The 15,647-nt window shown below is 41.7% G+C and overlaps 1 protein-coding gene across 5 annotated transcripts in view; it reads right to left on the bottom strand.

Annotated features, from left to right (window-relative positions):
* The window catches only part of RALGPS1 (Ral GEF with PH domain and SH3 binding motif 1), a 292,653-nt gene that overhangs the window by 145,815 nt on the left and 131,191 nt on the right, over positions 1-15,647 (bottom strand). For all 5 annotated transcript variants that reach the window (XM_041724551.1, XM_041724552.1, XM_041724553.1 and 2 more), the window contains exon 9: positions 11,509-11,635. In XM_041724551.1, the coding sequence (XP_041580485.1) occupies positions 11,509-11,635 (127 nt within the window). The remainder of the gene's footprint in view (positions 1-11,508; positions 11,636-15,647) is intronic.

The following is a 15,647-nucleotide window of genomic DNA, read 5'->3' as shown; positions in this document are numbered from 1 at the left end:
GTCTCCCACCTCAAGCCTCCACTCCACAAAAGGAGGGTCTCCAGAGACAATCTTTCTCAGTCCACTGTCTGGGTTTTCCCAGACTGTGAAGACCTTTTATAGGGAAATGTGGCATATTCTGAGGCTTATGGGTGGGCATGGGATTAGACTGGGTTGGACACTGGTATCATCAAAAGGAAGTGGCACCACTAAAAGTAATGAGATCTTTAACATGAATCCTGTTTGGCTTCTGAAGCTGTGAAATAAGTTAAAAATAGTACACACACACACACACACACACACCACAGAGGAAGGAGCATTAGGAGGATTAAATGAGATAATTCTCATAAAGTGCTCAGTGCAGTGCTGGTCACGTAGGAGAGAATCAAGAGTTGTCATTATTAATGTCGTGAGCTTCTGATTAGAAATCCAGAGACTAAAGGTCAATGTGAAGCGGGCATCCTGATGAGCACACGGATTCCTGCTATGAAGACACACTTTTTCTTGCACAAAGTGGGCTTTGCTCTCACCTCCTTTGGGGGTTCAGACACAACTTCTTGATTCAGAGAAATACAGACTGCAGATCCTCTCTGCACCCCAGGAGGGACAAAGGTGACAAGGTGCTCAGCTCTGGGCAGCAGAGCAAATGTCTCCCCAACATGTTTTCATCCTGCACTGTTTCTCTCCATGGAGATGGGGGCACAAGGCAGAGGATGTGTGAGTTAAGGCTGGGTGGAGCCCCAGCCAGGGCATGTGATGTTGAGCTGCAGTTGGTATCCGCCTGGCATATGACACTGACTAAGTCATAAGTCAAACTGTGGCTTTTCTCACTCACAAAATGGTTTTTTTTTTTATTTTTGTATATTTTTTAATTGGAGTTGGATTTGCCAACATATAGCATAACTCCCAGTGCTCATCCCATCAAGTGCCCCACTCAGTGCTCATCACCCATTCACCCCAACCCCTGGGCCACCTCCCTTTCCAACACCCCTTGTTCATTTCCCAGAGTTAGGAGTCTCTCATGTTCTGTCACCCTCTCTGGTATTTTCCACTCATTTTCTCTCCTTTCCCCTTTATTCCCTTTCACTATTTTTTTTATATTCCCCAAATGAATGAGACCATATAATGTTTGTCCTTCTCCAATTGACTTACTTCACTCAGCAAAATGCCCTCCAGTTCCATCCATGTTGAAGCAAATGGTGGGTATTTGTTGTTTCTAATGGCTGAGTAATATTCCATTGTATACATAGACCACATCTTTATTCATTCATCTATCAATGGACACCGAGGCTCCTTCCACAGTTTGGCTATTGTGGACATTGCTGCTATAAACATTGGGGTGCAGGTGTCTCAGTTTTTCACTGCATCTGTATCTTTGGGGTAAATCCCCAGTAGTGCAATTGCTGGGTCATAGGGTAGCTCTATTTTTAACTCTTTGAGGAATCTCCACACAGTTTTCCAGAGTGGCTGCACCAGTTCACATTCCCACCAACAGTGCAAGAGGGTTCCCCTTTCTCCACATCCTCTCCAACACTCGTTGTTTCCTGTCTTGTTAATTTTCACCATTCCCACTGGTGTGAGGTGGTATCTCATTGCGGTTTTGATTTGTATTTCCCTGATGGCAAGTGATGCGGAACATCTTCTCATGTGCTTGCTGGCCATGTCTATGTCTTCCTCTGAAATTTCTGTTCATGTTTTTTTTGCCCATTTCATGATTGAACTGTTTGTTTCTTGGGTGTTGAGTTTAATAAGTTCTTTATAGATCTTGGATACTACCCTTATCTGATATGTCATTTGCAAATATCTTCTCCCATTCTGTAGGTTGTCTTTTAGTTTTGTTGACTGTTTCTTTTGCTGTACAGAAGCTTTTTATCTTGATTAAGTCCCGATAGTTCATTTTTGCTTTTGTTTTCCTTGCCTTCATTGATGTGTCTTGCAAGAAGTTGCTGTGGCCAAATTCAAAAAGGGTGTTGCCTGTGTTCTCCTCTAGGATTTTGATGGAATCTTGTCTCACATTTAGATCTTTCATCCATTTTGAGTTTTTCTTTGTGTATGGTGTAAGAGGATGGTCTAGTTTCATTCTTCTGCACGTGGTTGCCCAATTTTCCCAGCACCATTTATTGAAGAGACTGTCCTTTTCCCAGTGGATAGTCTTTCCTGCTTTGTCAAATATTAGTTGAACATAGAGTTGAGGGCCCATTTCTGGGTTCTCTGTTCTGTTCCATTGATCTATGTGTCCCGTTTTTGTGCCAGTGCCACACTGTACTGATGACCACAGCTTTGTAGTACAACCTGAAATCTGGCATTGTGATGCCCCTGGCTCTGGTTTTCTTTTTCAATATTCCCCTGGCTATTTGGGGTCTTTTCTGATTCCACACAAATCTTAAGGTGATTTGTTCCAACTCTCTGAAGAAAGTCCATGGTATTTTGATAAGGGATTGCATTAAATGTGTAAATTGCCCTGGGTAGCACTGACATTTTCACAATATTAATTCTTCCAATCCATGAGCATGGAATATTTTTCCATCTCTTTGTGTCTTCTTCAATTTCTTTCAGAAGTGTTCTGTAGTTTTTAGGGTATAGATCCTTTAGTTCTTTGGATAGGTTTATTCCTAGGTATCATATGCTTTTGGGTGCAATTGTAAATGGGATTGATTCCTTAATTTCTCTTTCTTCAGTTTCATTGTTAGCGTATAGAAATGCCACTGATTTCTGTGCATTAATTTTGTATCCTGCCACACTGCCGAATTGCTCTATGAGTTCTAGCAATCTTGGGTCAAGTCTTTGGGTTTTCTATGTACAGTATCATGTCATCTGCAAAGAGGGAGAGTTTGACTTCTTCTTTGCCAATTTGAATGCCTTTTATCTTTTTGTTGCCTGATTGCTGCGGCTAGGACTCCTAGTACTATGTTAAATAGCAGTAGTGAGAGTGGACATCCCTGTCTTTTTCCTGATCTTAGGGGAAAGGCTCCCAGTGTTTCCCCATTGAGAGTGATATTTGCTGTGGGCTTTTCGTAGATGGCTTTTAAGATGCTGAGGAATGTTCCATCTATCCCTGTATTCTGAAGAGTTTTGATCAGGAATGGATGCTGTATTTTGTCAAATACTTTCTCTGCATCTTGAGAGGATTATACAGTTCTTGTTTTTTCTCTTGTTGATATTATCTATCACGTTGATTGTTTTTATGAGTGTTGAACCAGCCTTGCATCCCAGGGATAAATCCCACTTGGTCACAGTGAATAATCTTCTTAATGGATCCTAATGGCTAGTATCTTGTTGAGAATTTTTGCATCTGTGTTCATCAGGGAGATAGATTGGTCTATACTTCCCCTTTTTGGTGGGGTCTTTGTCTGGTTTTGGAATTAAGGTGATGCTGGCCTCATAAAACGAGTTTGGAAGTATTCCATCCCTTTCTATCTTTCGGAACAGCTTTAGTAGAATAGGTATTGTTTCTTCTTTAAACGTTTGATAGAATTCCCCTGGGAAGCCATCTGGCCCTGGCAAAATGGGGGTTTTAATAACATCCAGTGGCTTTTTTGTAAAAATGGGATGTGACTACAAAGTCCCATAGAAATGTGAATTTTAAGGTAACAAGTCTTCAGAATCCAAAGTAAAGACAAAATTCTCTTCTGGAAAGAATGAGATTCAAGACAATATGCAGCTGTCCACTCTACAAAATAATAGAAAAGGTTTCTTTCACTTGAGATGGGAGTTGTCTTTGTGATTATTCTGCTGGCCAGGAAGCATGTTTGAGATGGGTCAGAGGGCAGCTTTTCCCTGCTTGCTGGGCCTCAGAGAGGGTGAATCCCTCAAAATGAGGAAGGGGAAATTTGATCAAGGGCTCTCCTGAGCTGGGAAAAGGAGGGTAGCAGGTCAGTCCTGCAGCATGAGTCTTCAGGCAAAGAGGAGAAAGGGCACAGTCTGGGAGCTCCAGGAGCAGGCACTCCAGAATGCAAGCTTAAACCTTTCTTTGAGGACAATGACATCCCCGGATCCATCCTAAACTGTGCTTCCCAGGGGAGGAAGGAGGAGCCCGGCTCCACATAGATCCAGCTGCAGGGACTGGGTAGGAAAGGCAGAGATGCTGGAGGGAGGGATCAGAGGTCTGGAGCCAGGCAGCCAGCTGAGGCACCATGCAACAACCAGGATGGATCTGTGGAAGAAGTGAGTATTCCTTGGGGATCCTTAGAAACACATCGGGTGGAGAACTGAAAACAAAAAAGTCTGGATTTCCTGCATGTGGAATGGAAATTTTTCAGTTGGGCATGAAAGGAAAGGATTACCCTTAATGCTGGCGAACTTAGGGACAGCTACATGACAATGTGGAGCCAGTGGACCTGGTCCTGGGGTGGTGGTGGCCACTCTGGTCCATGTTCTGGGACACAGAAGTGTTGTGGGCATCAGCCAGCCCAATCCCGCCTGTATTCTGTTGGTAGATGAAAAGAGCACCGTGCTTGCCCTTTCATCATTGCTCTAAGGGGGCCTCAGCTCAAATACACAGTGATTCTCAAAGGCAAAGCACAGGGAAATGCCATTTGTTTCCATCCGGTGTAAGGGACATGCTCACTGATAACTGTTTTATGTCTTTCCAAGGTCCTGCTCTAAGATGAATTATTTCTAATTCATTAGAAATAATGAATAATGAATGGGTGGCTCAGTTGATTGAGCATCCAGCTCTTGATTTCGGCTCAGGTCACAATCTCAGGGTCCTGGGATCGCCCTATGTCAGGCATTCAGCACAGAGTCTGCTTAAGATTCCCTCCCTCTGGTCCACCTCCCACCTCACACATGTGTGTGCGTGCTCTCTTTCTCTCAAAAACAAATAAATAAAATAAAATAAAGTAAAATGAACTGGTTTAAAATGTTTTCCCTCCCCCTCTAGCAATTTCTGAAATATAGTGACACAGCGTGGGCTTCTGCATGGCCCCCTACCTAGCCTTCCCTCTTCCATCCTGATCTCCTTGAAGCTACTCACATGCTGCAGGCAAGGTGGCACGTGTTAAATACAAGCCCAATCTGGCCTTGCCCTTGCTTTAAGCCCTCCATGGCTCCCCACTGCTCTTAGGCTCTTAGGAGGATCAAGGCTTGAGCTCTTCACTCACAGTGTCTGGGCCCCAGGTGATCTCACCCTTCCATTCTACTCCAGCTGCTTCTCAAAATACCCTCCCCCTCAATTTCAACTCTCCAGCCAGTTTTTCCAACAAACATGTTTTTCCCCACTTCAGGGCTCTTGCACAAGCTATTGTCTTTGTCTGGCATGCTCACCTCCTACCTCTTCACCCAGCTTATTCATCCTTCAGGGCTTTGCTCCAGAAAACTCTCCCTGGTCCCCAAGACTGGGTCAGGGCCCCTCTATCTGCTCCTTTGTCTTTCCCTTCATTGTGCTCAGCTCAGCTAACTTTTAGTTTCTTGTTCACTGCTCGTGACTACTTCTGGCCTGTGAGCTCCACCAGAATAGAGAGGGTGTCTGGCTCATCCATCACCTAACAAAAGTGCCCACCCATCATTCAATGGCAAGCACTGAGAACACATTGCCTTGCAAAGGGGTTGGCACATGTTGCCCTCAAGCTCAGAGTGTGAGCCCCTCACTCACCTTGCTGTTTGGGAGGCTTTTGGGCATCGGCACAAACACTTCTTTCTGAAAGTCCTTTTGAGGTCAGTTTGTTTAAACTCAGAAACAATTTCCCTTCATTTTAAACTTCAGAGTCCATATTTGAAAATAAAGACTTACTTTATCTATGGAACGGTCTGCTGGTTTGAAGGAATACTTTAGGTTCTAGAAATTTCCTTCATGTATCAAAGTCTGGGTAAATTTACCAAGAATGTCTAAATGTTTTCTTATGATTCAGAACTGTCAGAATGCCTAGTATCTGTTCCTTGAGAGATCCCAATTTTCCACCCTGCCTATAGTTACTTTTAGAATCAGCTCTAAATATTTTAAAATCCATTACATTCTTAATTTTATGTAGCTATTTCCTGGAGGGAATTACAGGTAGTGAAAATCAAACACCCTCTAAGTCAATAAAGCTGTTTAGAAACAAATGGTAGAGCCATTCTTCACAGCCCTTGGCCTGCTTTTATTACTACTGCAATCTGAATTGGGTATGAACAAGGAGTTGCCATCAGATCAATTTAAGCTGCAAATAATTGACCTATTTCCCACCACTATTTTTACACTTTGAAGTAACTGGGAAGAAACTTTTTCAGACCATCTTATTTTTAAACTGTAGTAAGTTTTCCCTCAGTGTTTTTTGAATTATGTTTCACGAGAAACAGTGCACCAAAGTGCAGCCAACTGGCCCTAAAATTTGCATGCAAAGGAGCTGGACTACATACTCACAGCATTACTAATACCAGCTGGCACTACGTGAGGGCACTTTTTTTTTTTTTTAAGATTTTATTTATTTATTCATGAAAGACACAGAGAGAGAGAGAGATGTAGGCAGAAGGAGAAGCAGGCTCCACACAGGGAGCCTGATGCGGGACTCGATCCTGAGACCACAGATCACGCCCTGAGCCAGGGGCAGGTGCTCAACTGCTGAGCCACCCAGGTGTCCCCGTGAGGGCACTTTTATAGGAAGTGAGGGACACACGAGTAAAGAGTCCTGAATAGTCCCAGGCAATCAATTAGCACAGAACCTTCCAGAGACGTTTAGGAGGTCATTACAAAAGTAAACCCTATACTCGCCATTAGAGGCAAATATCTGCTGGAGCAGCGCTCAAGATCTCCAGCGACAGAGGCAACAAAGCATCAGGAAATATCAGGGATTGACCTCAAGTTCCTCCGAGAGAATAACTCCCTCTCCCTGAGGGAAAGACCTACAGTGAGGACTTTGCCAAAGGAAAAAGAAATGGTTTCAGACATTTTTTCCTACATTGTACTTTCCAGGAATTATGTAACTATTCCCCCTGCAATAAACAAATCCAGGGACAGGCTGGGTTTCCAAGAGGAACCAGCACTGAAACCACAACCTGGATGTGGGCAGGGTCTGTCCACAGGGATCTGATGGGCAGGTTGGGCCCCAGTTGTCCTCAGGACCATGAGCCCTCTCAGCCTCAGAACGGGATCCTGCTTCATTCTTTCTAACGAAACTGTAATGCTCTCCCCATGGTAAGCCCCTGCACACAGTCTTGAGAATGGAAAGCATGTTGGGGTCACCTCCTGTTCTCTTCCTCTTGCTAGTGTATGTCAGGGAGTCATGCTGCAAGGAGCATGAGAAATGCAGCCTGACTGACTGAGGGGAGTGGGAAATTGCCATCAGGCTGGAAGCACAGGGGCAGGGCAGTTAAGCTGGGCTCTTGGAGGTAGAAGCTGAAGTGCTGTGCCACACTGAGGCCCACACAGAGCCTCTCCACTACCTAACTCCAGGAAGAGGCAGCTGAGATGAAGCCATCAAGGCCAAGAAGGGCCACAACTCCAGAAACTCAGGGCTGGCACAGGCTACATGTCCACTGCAAGTGCAGACCCATCCTGTGGCCTGACAAGAGCCACTGGGTAATGCATGAGGGGCCTCTGGCTGGTGGCCCAAGGAGGTGACTCGTATACTTGGTCTGATTACAAGGAACAGGGGTCAGAAAGGGGAGACAGTATTTGTCCAGTTTGCTCTCAAAAGCCCAAAACAGCACTGCCTTGAGGTCCAAGAACGGAGAGTGTCACAAGAAAGAGTCAAGACAATTCATCCGCCTTCATTTAGTGTCTGGTGGAGGCTACCCTCAAGTCATAAATGGCAGGGGACACACAGGTAGCAACTGCCAGGGAGGAATAGGAAAATAATGACCTGGACAGTGGAGATGGGGCATCAGGAGAGGGTGATGTTGAGAGCTTAGGGCTTACGGCCAGACAATATGAGCCAAGTCCTGGCTCTGCCATTCTCAAGTTATGTGACCCTAGGCAACCTCTCAGCGCCTGCTTATTCACTGGACCATTATGACCATTCATTGAGATAATGCATTAAAATGCCTAGCAGAGTGCCAGGCACAGAAAGTAGACAGTAAGCAGCAGCTCTCATGATCATTCTTAGGAAAAGAGAAGAGTCCATCCTTAACAGTCCAGAAGCACCTCTGCTAGGAGGACCACCAAGCTTGCACTAGGCAACCCCCTCATCCTAACAGTATCAATGTCATCCCTCAACTGATCAGCCTCAGGCAAAGTGGGAATGGGTTTGTGAGCTATGCACATCAACATGCCCTCCCTCTGCAGATCTGAGGTGGGGATTTGCAAATTAAGTAGAAAGACACTGCAGTTTACAGTAAGTCATAAGAAAAGACAAAGAAAGAATAAAAAAGCATAAAAAAGAAAGCACAGAATCGTGTTTGATTCAATAATATGGCATAAGAATAAATGAATATGTAAAAGTATTCCCCTACTAAAAGGCAAGGTCTCTCATATTGGGTCCAACTAAGTGCAGTTTTCAAAGATCACACTTAAGGCAATCTAAAATATCCAATCCCAAAATATAGTCAAAGATTTATAAAATGAATACAAATGAGAAATTAAAGAGATTTCACAGAATTATTATCGAAGAAGTAAAGGCAATTAACAAACAGAATCAAGATCATTTTGTATGGGAAAAAAAAAAAAAAAAAGATCATTTTGTATGGGACACTTTACCATACATTTCCAATTGTTATAAACTACTATATACTAAATAATGTAAGGCGGAAACTATTGGAAATGCAAGGGGAGTCCAACATTTATTTCTGTACTTAATAGACTAAGTTATCACAAGTTAATCATTTAAATACTTTAATGAAGTTATAAGAGTAATTTGCAAGATTACTCTTCTTTTTCAGCACCCATGAAGCACTTACAAAAAATGATCTTATATTAAACTACAAATGTCAAACATTTGTTAAAACCTAGAAAGCATTTATGCCACATATCCCAAAAACCATGTAAAAAAATTAGAAGACTGTTTTTAAAACCCAAAGCTGCTCATAGCAGTGTGATGTATCATGGCCAAAAAGTGAAACAATTCAAATGTCCATCAAATAAATAAATAAAGCATGGTGTCCACACAATGGAATGTTATCTGACAATGTGAAGGAATGAAGTAGGGATTATGTTCCAACACTTGGAAACATGATACTAAAGGGGAAAAAGCCAGTCATAAAAGACCATATACTGTGCCATTAAATTTCCATGAAATGTCCAGAATAAGCAAATCTATATATAGAGAAAGTAGACTGGCAGTTGCTGAGGGCTGGGAGTGAGAGCAGAAGAGATCTGGCCAGAAGGAAAAGGGAGTAACCGCTAACGGGCACAGGGTTTGTCTTTGGGATGATGAAAATGTTGCAAAATTGTGTTGATGGCTGCACAATTCTTTGAAAACTACTGAACTGGACACTCCAAATGGATGGGACATAAATTCTAATCTCCATAAAGCCACTTGAAAACAAGAAGAAAATTCGAGCCCTTAAAAAATGAAAAAAAAAAACCACTTCTTTAACTATTACTTGGATAAAGGAAAAACTGAAACTATAATCATAGAACATTTAAAGAATATCACTGAGAAAACTATCACAAAACATGCAGCAGCTATCAGGGCAAAATGTATGCCCTTAACTGTTTTCCAAATTAAAGAGGAGAAAGTAATATTTATACAAATGAGCCAATAATACAACCAAAGTAGTTAACAGAAACAACAAAACAACATAAGGAAAACAGGAGAGATGAACTATAATAGACAAAAGCAGAAATTCCATATTTCATCAAATTTAGGACATCATTCTAAAACACACTGTCATTTTATGTATAACTAAGAAAAACCACTGCCAATTAAACAACATCACAATGCTTTGTTTGCCATCAATTGAAAGATGCATCCCAACTTCAGAGGTGCTAAAATGTGGAGACAAAAAGCACATTTTAGGCTGACAGAATATAATAAACTAGAAAGCAGAAGGACAACGTGACTGATAAATACAAAGTCTAATTCTCTGGGAAGACCAACAGACATACCTCTGACAAAGTAAACGAAAAAAAGAAAGAGAAAAAAATGCAAACTATCAGCAATGCAAAACAAATACAACCATCCACACATAAGAGGCTAAAATTTATAGGAGAATATTATATAAAACTATGGTCAAAGGAAACTAAATGAGAAAAAGAATGCTATGCAAATACTTTTTAAAACTTGGGTCAAGTGGACAATTTTCTACTAAAATTAAATTTCCCAAAATGACTTTAAAAAACTTGAAAACAGGGGTGCCTGGGTAGCTCGGTTAAGCTTCTGACTCTTGATTTCAACTCAGGTCATGATCTCAGGGTTGTGGGATTGAGCCCCACATTGGGTTACATGCTGGACATGGAACCTCCTTAAGATTCTCTTACTCCTACTTCCCCTCCCCCACTCGTACTTGCGCTCTCCCTCAAAAAAAAAAAAAGGAATTAGAAAACAATATTCATGGAAGGCATTTGTAAGTTATCAAAAACATATCTCCAAGAAATTAACACTAGATCTCTGAAAATATTAGGGAGCCACTTTTATAAAACTTTAATTTCCCTCGTTATTAGTACTATTTTTAGGTCATAAAAAGGTGTAAATACTTTTTCATAAAATTAGCATGACCGTGAAACCCAAACTACAAGAAGTATTTTTCACCTATCAAATTGGCAAAGAAAAAAATGAGAGCGAGAGAAAGGAAAAGAAAAAAAATCCCACACAGATGAAAATACACGGTGTTTGTTTACGTCGAGAAAATGTAAGTTGCTACAGCCTCTATGGAGAGTGTTTTGAAAACAAAAATAAAAAAGCAAAATTCTACATACATTTTGACCCAATAATCACACTTATAAGAATTTATTGTAAGAAAATAATCATAACTATATGCAAAAGGTTTTTGCATAAGGATGTTCCCTGCAACATTTTAATAACAAAAATGTAGAAATAACCTGTCAATATTAGCAAATTCAAGTTTGGCAAATCCATGCATATGGGGTTGAGACATAGTATAGAAATGTAGGTAATAACATTAAATATTCACTATAAACATGGATTTTTATATGTACCCAAAAAATTAAAGGACATGATGCAAAACAGTGATTAGATCTATGTAGGATAATAAATGATATGAATTTTCTTCTCCTAATTCTTGGCAATGAACATGTATTATTTACTAATCAGAAAAATCAATAATTATTGTAATTTTGTTATTACAAATCTTATGGAATATGCTAATAACTCCCAGAGAACCAGAACAGAAGAGTTTTGGCCTGGGTTCCCCAGGTTCAAGATATGGATGAACCATTAAGTCTTGTGACCCTTCTAGATTGTAGGCTGGGGAAGTGTGTGATTCACAGGTTACTTATATAAGAAGCAGAGTATCCCTTGTTTCAAGGCCTTCAGTGAGGTTCCCATTCTTGGGAAGTATCAAAGACCTGTTCCAATCCTAGGAGCTAACCAATTACCTCTTTATCCATGGTCCACACTGCTTCTAGAAAATTTCTCAACTAGAAACTTTGTAAAAACATCTTATTTGGCACTGAGAAGGTTTCTTAGTAAATAATAAGCCAATTCAGTCTCCTACCTAGATAGGGAATACTGGGAACCATCTTCAGGCTTCGAATATATTCCCGGGTCCGCTTGTAATTATCTTCTTTAGACATCAGGTAGTCCAATTTCTCAAAGGTGGTCTTGTCTTTCCGATTCAAAAGCTGAAGTGAGAAGAAAATACAGAGTATGAGAGAGAAGTGAAATAAACCAGAAGCTTTAAAAAAAAAAGGGGGTAACTGTGCACAAAGACTGAGTGAAACATCCAAAACAACGTCTGCTGTGTGCCAAGTCCTGGGCACAACTGATGATTATAAGATGCTGTTGTAAGCAAAAATGGAAAGTTTGATGGCCTTGATTTTGTCATTTTTCACAGAATCTCACACTTGGAAGACATCCTCCATAGTTACCTAGTCACAATTCTAAATGATACCAGAATACCCTGCACCAGTACCTGCTTCCGTGGGTGCATAGAAACAACAGCAAATGGCTTACAGGGTGAAGCCCATTATAGACGAGAGGTCCCCCAGAGTTACTGCATTGCTACATCAGGTCTCTCCCTGGTCCATAGCTTCTGGCTCTTTCTTCAGTATCGTCACCACTGCCAAAGGCCCAGGAAATTAGACATGGCCCACTCGTGTACGTTGTGCCCAGAGCCAGGCCACCTCGCCAATCTACGCTATCCCAGATTCCCTGTAGTTTATAGCTGTGTCATACTTATGCTATAATTTTTTAATCTTTTTTTTTTTATGATAGTCACAGAAAGAGAGAGAGAGAGAGAGAGGCAGAGACACAGACAGAGGAAGAAGCAGGCTCCATGCACCGGGAGCCCGATGTGGGACTCGATCCCGGGTCTCCAGGATCGCGCCCTGGGCCAAAGGCAGGCGCCAAACCACTGCGCCACCCAGGGATCCCCTTATACTATAATTAAAAGAAGCCAAACTTCTCTTTCATATGCAGTCATCTACGAGGTGACTTAGTTAAGCAAAGTCAAGATGAACAGGTACCCACAGCCACAGGTACATAAAGATCCTTTTTGATAGAGGTCTCTAGTATGTAAAGCTTGGTCTATAGTATGTAAAGCTGGGTCATCAGTGAAAAGATGGTCACTGTGCTTAAGGAGCCTTCTTAATAGGAAGGAATAGAAATCTGAATTCCTGCTTTTCTAAACTTGATGCTAAGGACTCATGTTGTGGTTGTCCTGCAAGTTCCAGGTTAAGACCCAGTGCAGGAAATGGCAATAAGGCTCCTTAAATAAAATGGCTTTGAGGATAGGAGTCTAGGCTGGGAGACCAGGCTTCACAAGAGGATGTGGTCACTCAGAGAGGGTCACTCAGAGGGTCACTCAGAGAGGGCTGGCTTTGGCATGGCATGTGGCTGACGTTGGGAGCTCCCCCAAGTTTAGCTTCCAGAACCTAGTGCCTCTGGGATTTGAGATCAATGGCTGATCCCAGCAGGATATATGGGGCATCCCTGGACAAGCTTGGTTTGGAGGCTCTGATGGTCTATGCAAAGATGTGAGCCTGCAGCCCTGCCACATCCACCAGATTAAGTAGGCCAGTGTTCAAATGCCCTGTCATGCAACATGGAAAAGTGGAACAGTCACTGTCCAGCACCAGGAGATGCAGGCCTTTTGTACTCAAGTAACCCCTTTGGGTTTAGTACAAATACAGTGCAATTCCTAGGACCTCGGTTTGCAAATCCCTGACTCAGGCCATGTCTGGTACATCAGAGAGCCCAAACTGCTCTGAGCAGGCCCTGCCCATTACCTTTATCCTTGGCATTCAGGGTCACAGAGGATGCAGCCAAACCACAGCCCAGCTAAGCAGTGACAGTTTAAGGACTTCAGGGAAGAGAGGCAAAGAATAAGCTGGGAAAAAAGGTTCCAGTGCTGAAGAAGTTAGAGAATAAATAGCAAGCTTTTCTTCCCTCACTGAGAAATTCAGGACACACGAAAGAAGAGATGCTACACAGATGTTAGGAACAATGGTTGCTCAACTGGCTTGTGAACTGAGGCTGCTCTTCAATATCACGTAAGCAAATGCATTTGCTTTTTGTACACCACAACGTCTAACTCATCTGACCTTTACAAAGCCCGGTGACAAACACGGGGCCAAACCAGCAGGTTCAATATCACAGAGATGACGTGACTTGTCTGACAATCCTTGGGAATGTGACTCAATAGAGGAGAGGGGTGTATATTACAGCAACGTGGCAAGCAAACAGAGACCAAGAACCCAGACAAATAAATAAATAATGGGCAAGGGAAGTGTCAAGGAAAGCTCTCCATAGAGAGGAGTACTTGAAATGAACACTTGAGGATGAGAAATTCACTAGAGAACAACATACACCCAGATCAGAACCGGATACTCTAGCTGTGAACTGCTCCATTGTAAAGCTGAGCAGATTCCTCACTCTGTTGCCCAGGAAGTCATTACTAAATGCAACCTAGAACCCCTCTGAATTCATCCAGCAGTCAAACAAACCCCTGTTATCTGCATCCCCTGCAGTTGAGCCATGCTGCCATCCAATGCTTACACCACTGGTTCTCTGGACCCCATTCGGGGACTGCCCATGTCTCCCACCAAGTCTAGCCCAGCTGTCTAGCCTGTCAAATGCTTCTATGCAAGGTACCACAGAGGTGATCAGCCTATCATCTGTGTCCTGACAGATGGGTATGACCGGGCCACTATAAGGTTAAAGACCTGGGGGATGTTCCTGAAAAATCACCCTGCACAGTGACTTCAAACCAACAACTGGGGTTCTTTAGCAGAGTGAGAAACGAAAGTCAGCCACATTTGTGTGCTCCCTAAATTTAAAACCAGACTCCTCCAGGTCACACCTCCCTCTGTTAACCTTGCCTCTATACACATACTTCCTACCAACCCCCTCACGACGCCTCCCCACCCTACCCCACCTCCTCCAACTACACATATTCACACACACATCCAGAAGGGCTGGATCTGGTTAACTTTACTCATCTGCTCCATTCTGTGCCCACAGATAAAATTCAGGATGGCATCAGATTTCTAAGTAGTAATGCACAAGATGCCAGAAGACTCAGAACATCTATTTCCCATGCATGTATTTGAAAACTACTTGAGAACCTCTTCTAGAAAAATAAAGGAATAAACCAAGTAAAGGAAGGTATGGGATATAGGAAACAGTGGAGCCAATCCAGGAGTAGTAAATGGAGGCTCTGAGATAACAGATAAACAACAGGCCTTCAGAATGACTGGTTCACAGAGTATCAGCCCTGGAAGAGACATCTCCAGAGAAAGAGATGACTCACATTGTTTAGGGTAGAAATAGATCTATTTATTATACATAATAAGAAAATTAAAATAAAATAATTTTAAGATTTTTATATATTATCTAAAAATCTTGTAATATACTATAAAATATGTTTATTATACACAATAGATAAAATAATCTAAAAATTATATACTTACATATTTTACATAATTTTATACAATTATATATATATATATACATATATATAACTATATATATATATAGTTGAGCCTTGAATAATATAGGGATTAGGGAGCTGATCATCCACACAGTAAAAAATCCAAATGTAACTTTTGACTTCCCCAAAATTTAACTACCTATTGTAGTTAACAATATCCTATTGTTGACCAGCAGCCTTACTAAAACATTAATAGTCAATTAAAAAATATTTTGTATATGTATCATACATACACAACTCACGACCCTGAGATAGACCTTAGCACAACCAAAAGTCAGATGCTTAACCAACTGAGCCACCCAGGTGCCCCAGTAACATGAGTGTTTCTGAAGAAAAAGAGAAGGTATTCAGGGAAACTACACCAACAATCATCATATAAAGAAGTCAACAACCATTATCTAGAGTGAATGGATCAAGAAATTGTAGCAAAAGCACATTGGTGGAAATGTGACAGAAACTACCAGAAGAAACCACTAAATAACTGGAAGTGGTTGCCTCTGGGGAATGAATGGGGTATAGAAGGACAGATCAACGAGTCTTAGTTGTTTCACTAAGCCTTGCCATACTTAGTGATTTTTTAAATTAATGTGCATGTATTATGCTGAAAAAAATTTTTAAGACTTATTTATAAATAACAGCATTTATTCATGCATGTTTTAAACTTTTATTACAACTAGAGCCACAAACTGAAAACCTCATGTTAA

Source organism: Vulpes lagopus, chromosome 12 (assembly GCF_018345385.1).
Source record: "Vulpes lagopus strain Blue_001 chromosome 12, ASM1834538v1, whole genome shotgun sequence".
NCBI classification, from domain to species: Eukaryota; Metazoa; Chordata; class Mammalia; order Carnivora; family Canidae; genus Vulpes; species Vulpes lagopus.
The sequence above is the reverse complement of the archived record's forward strand: the minus strand, read 5'-3'. Positions and strand labels throughout refer to the sequence as shown.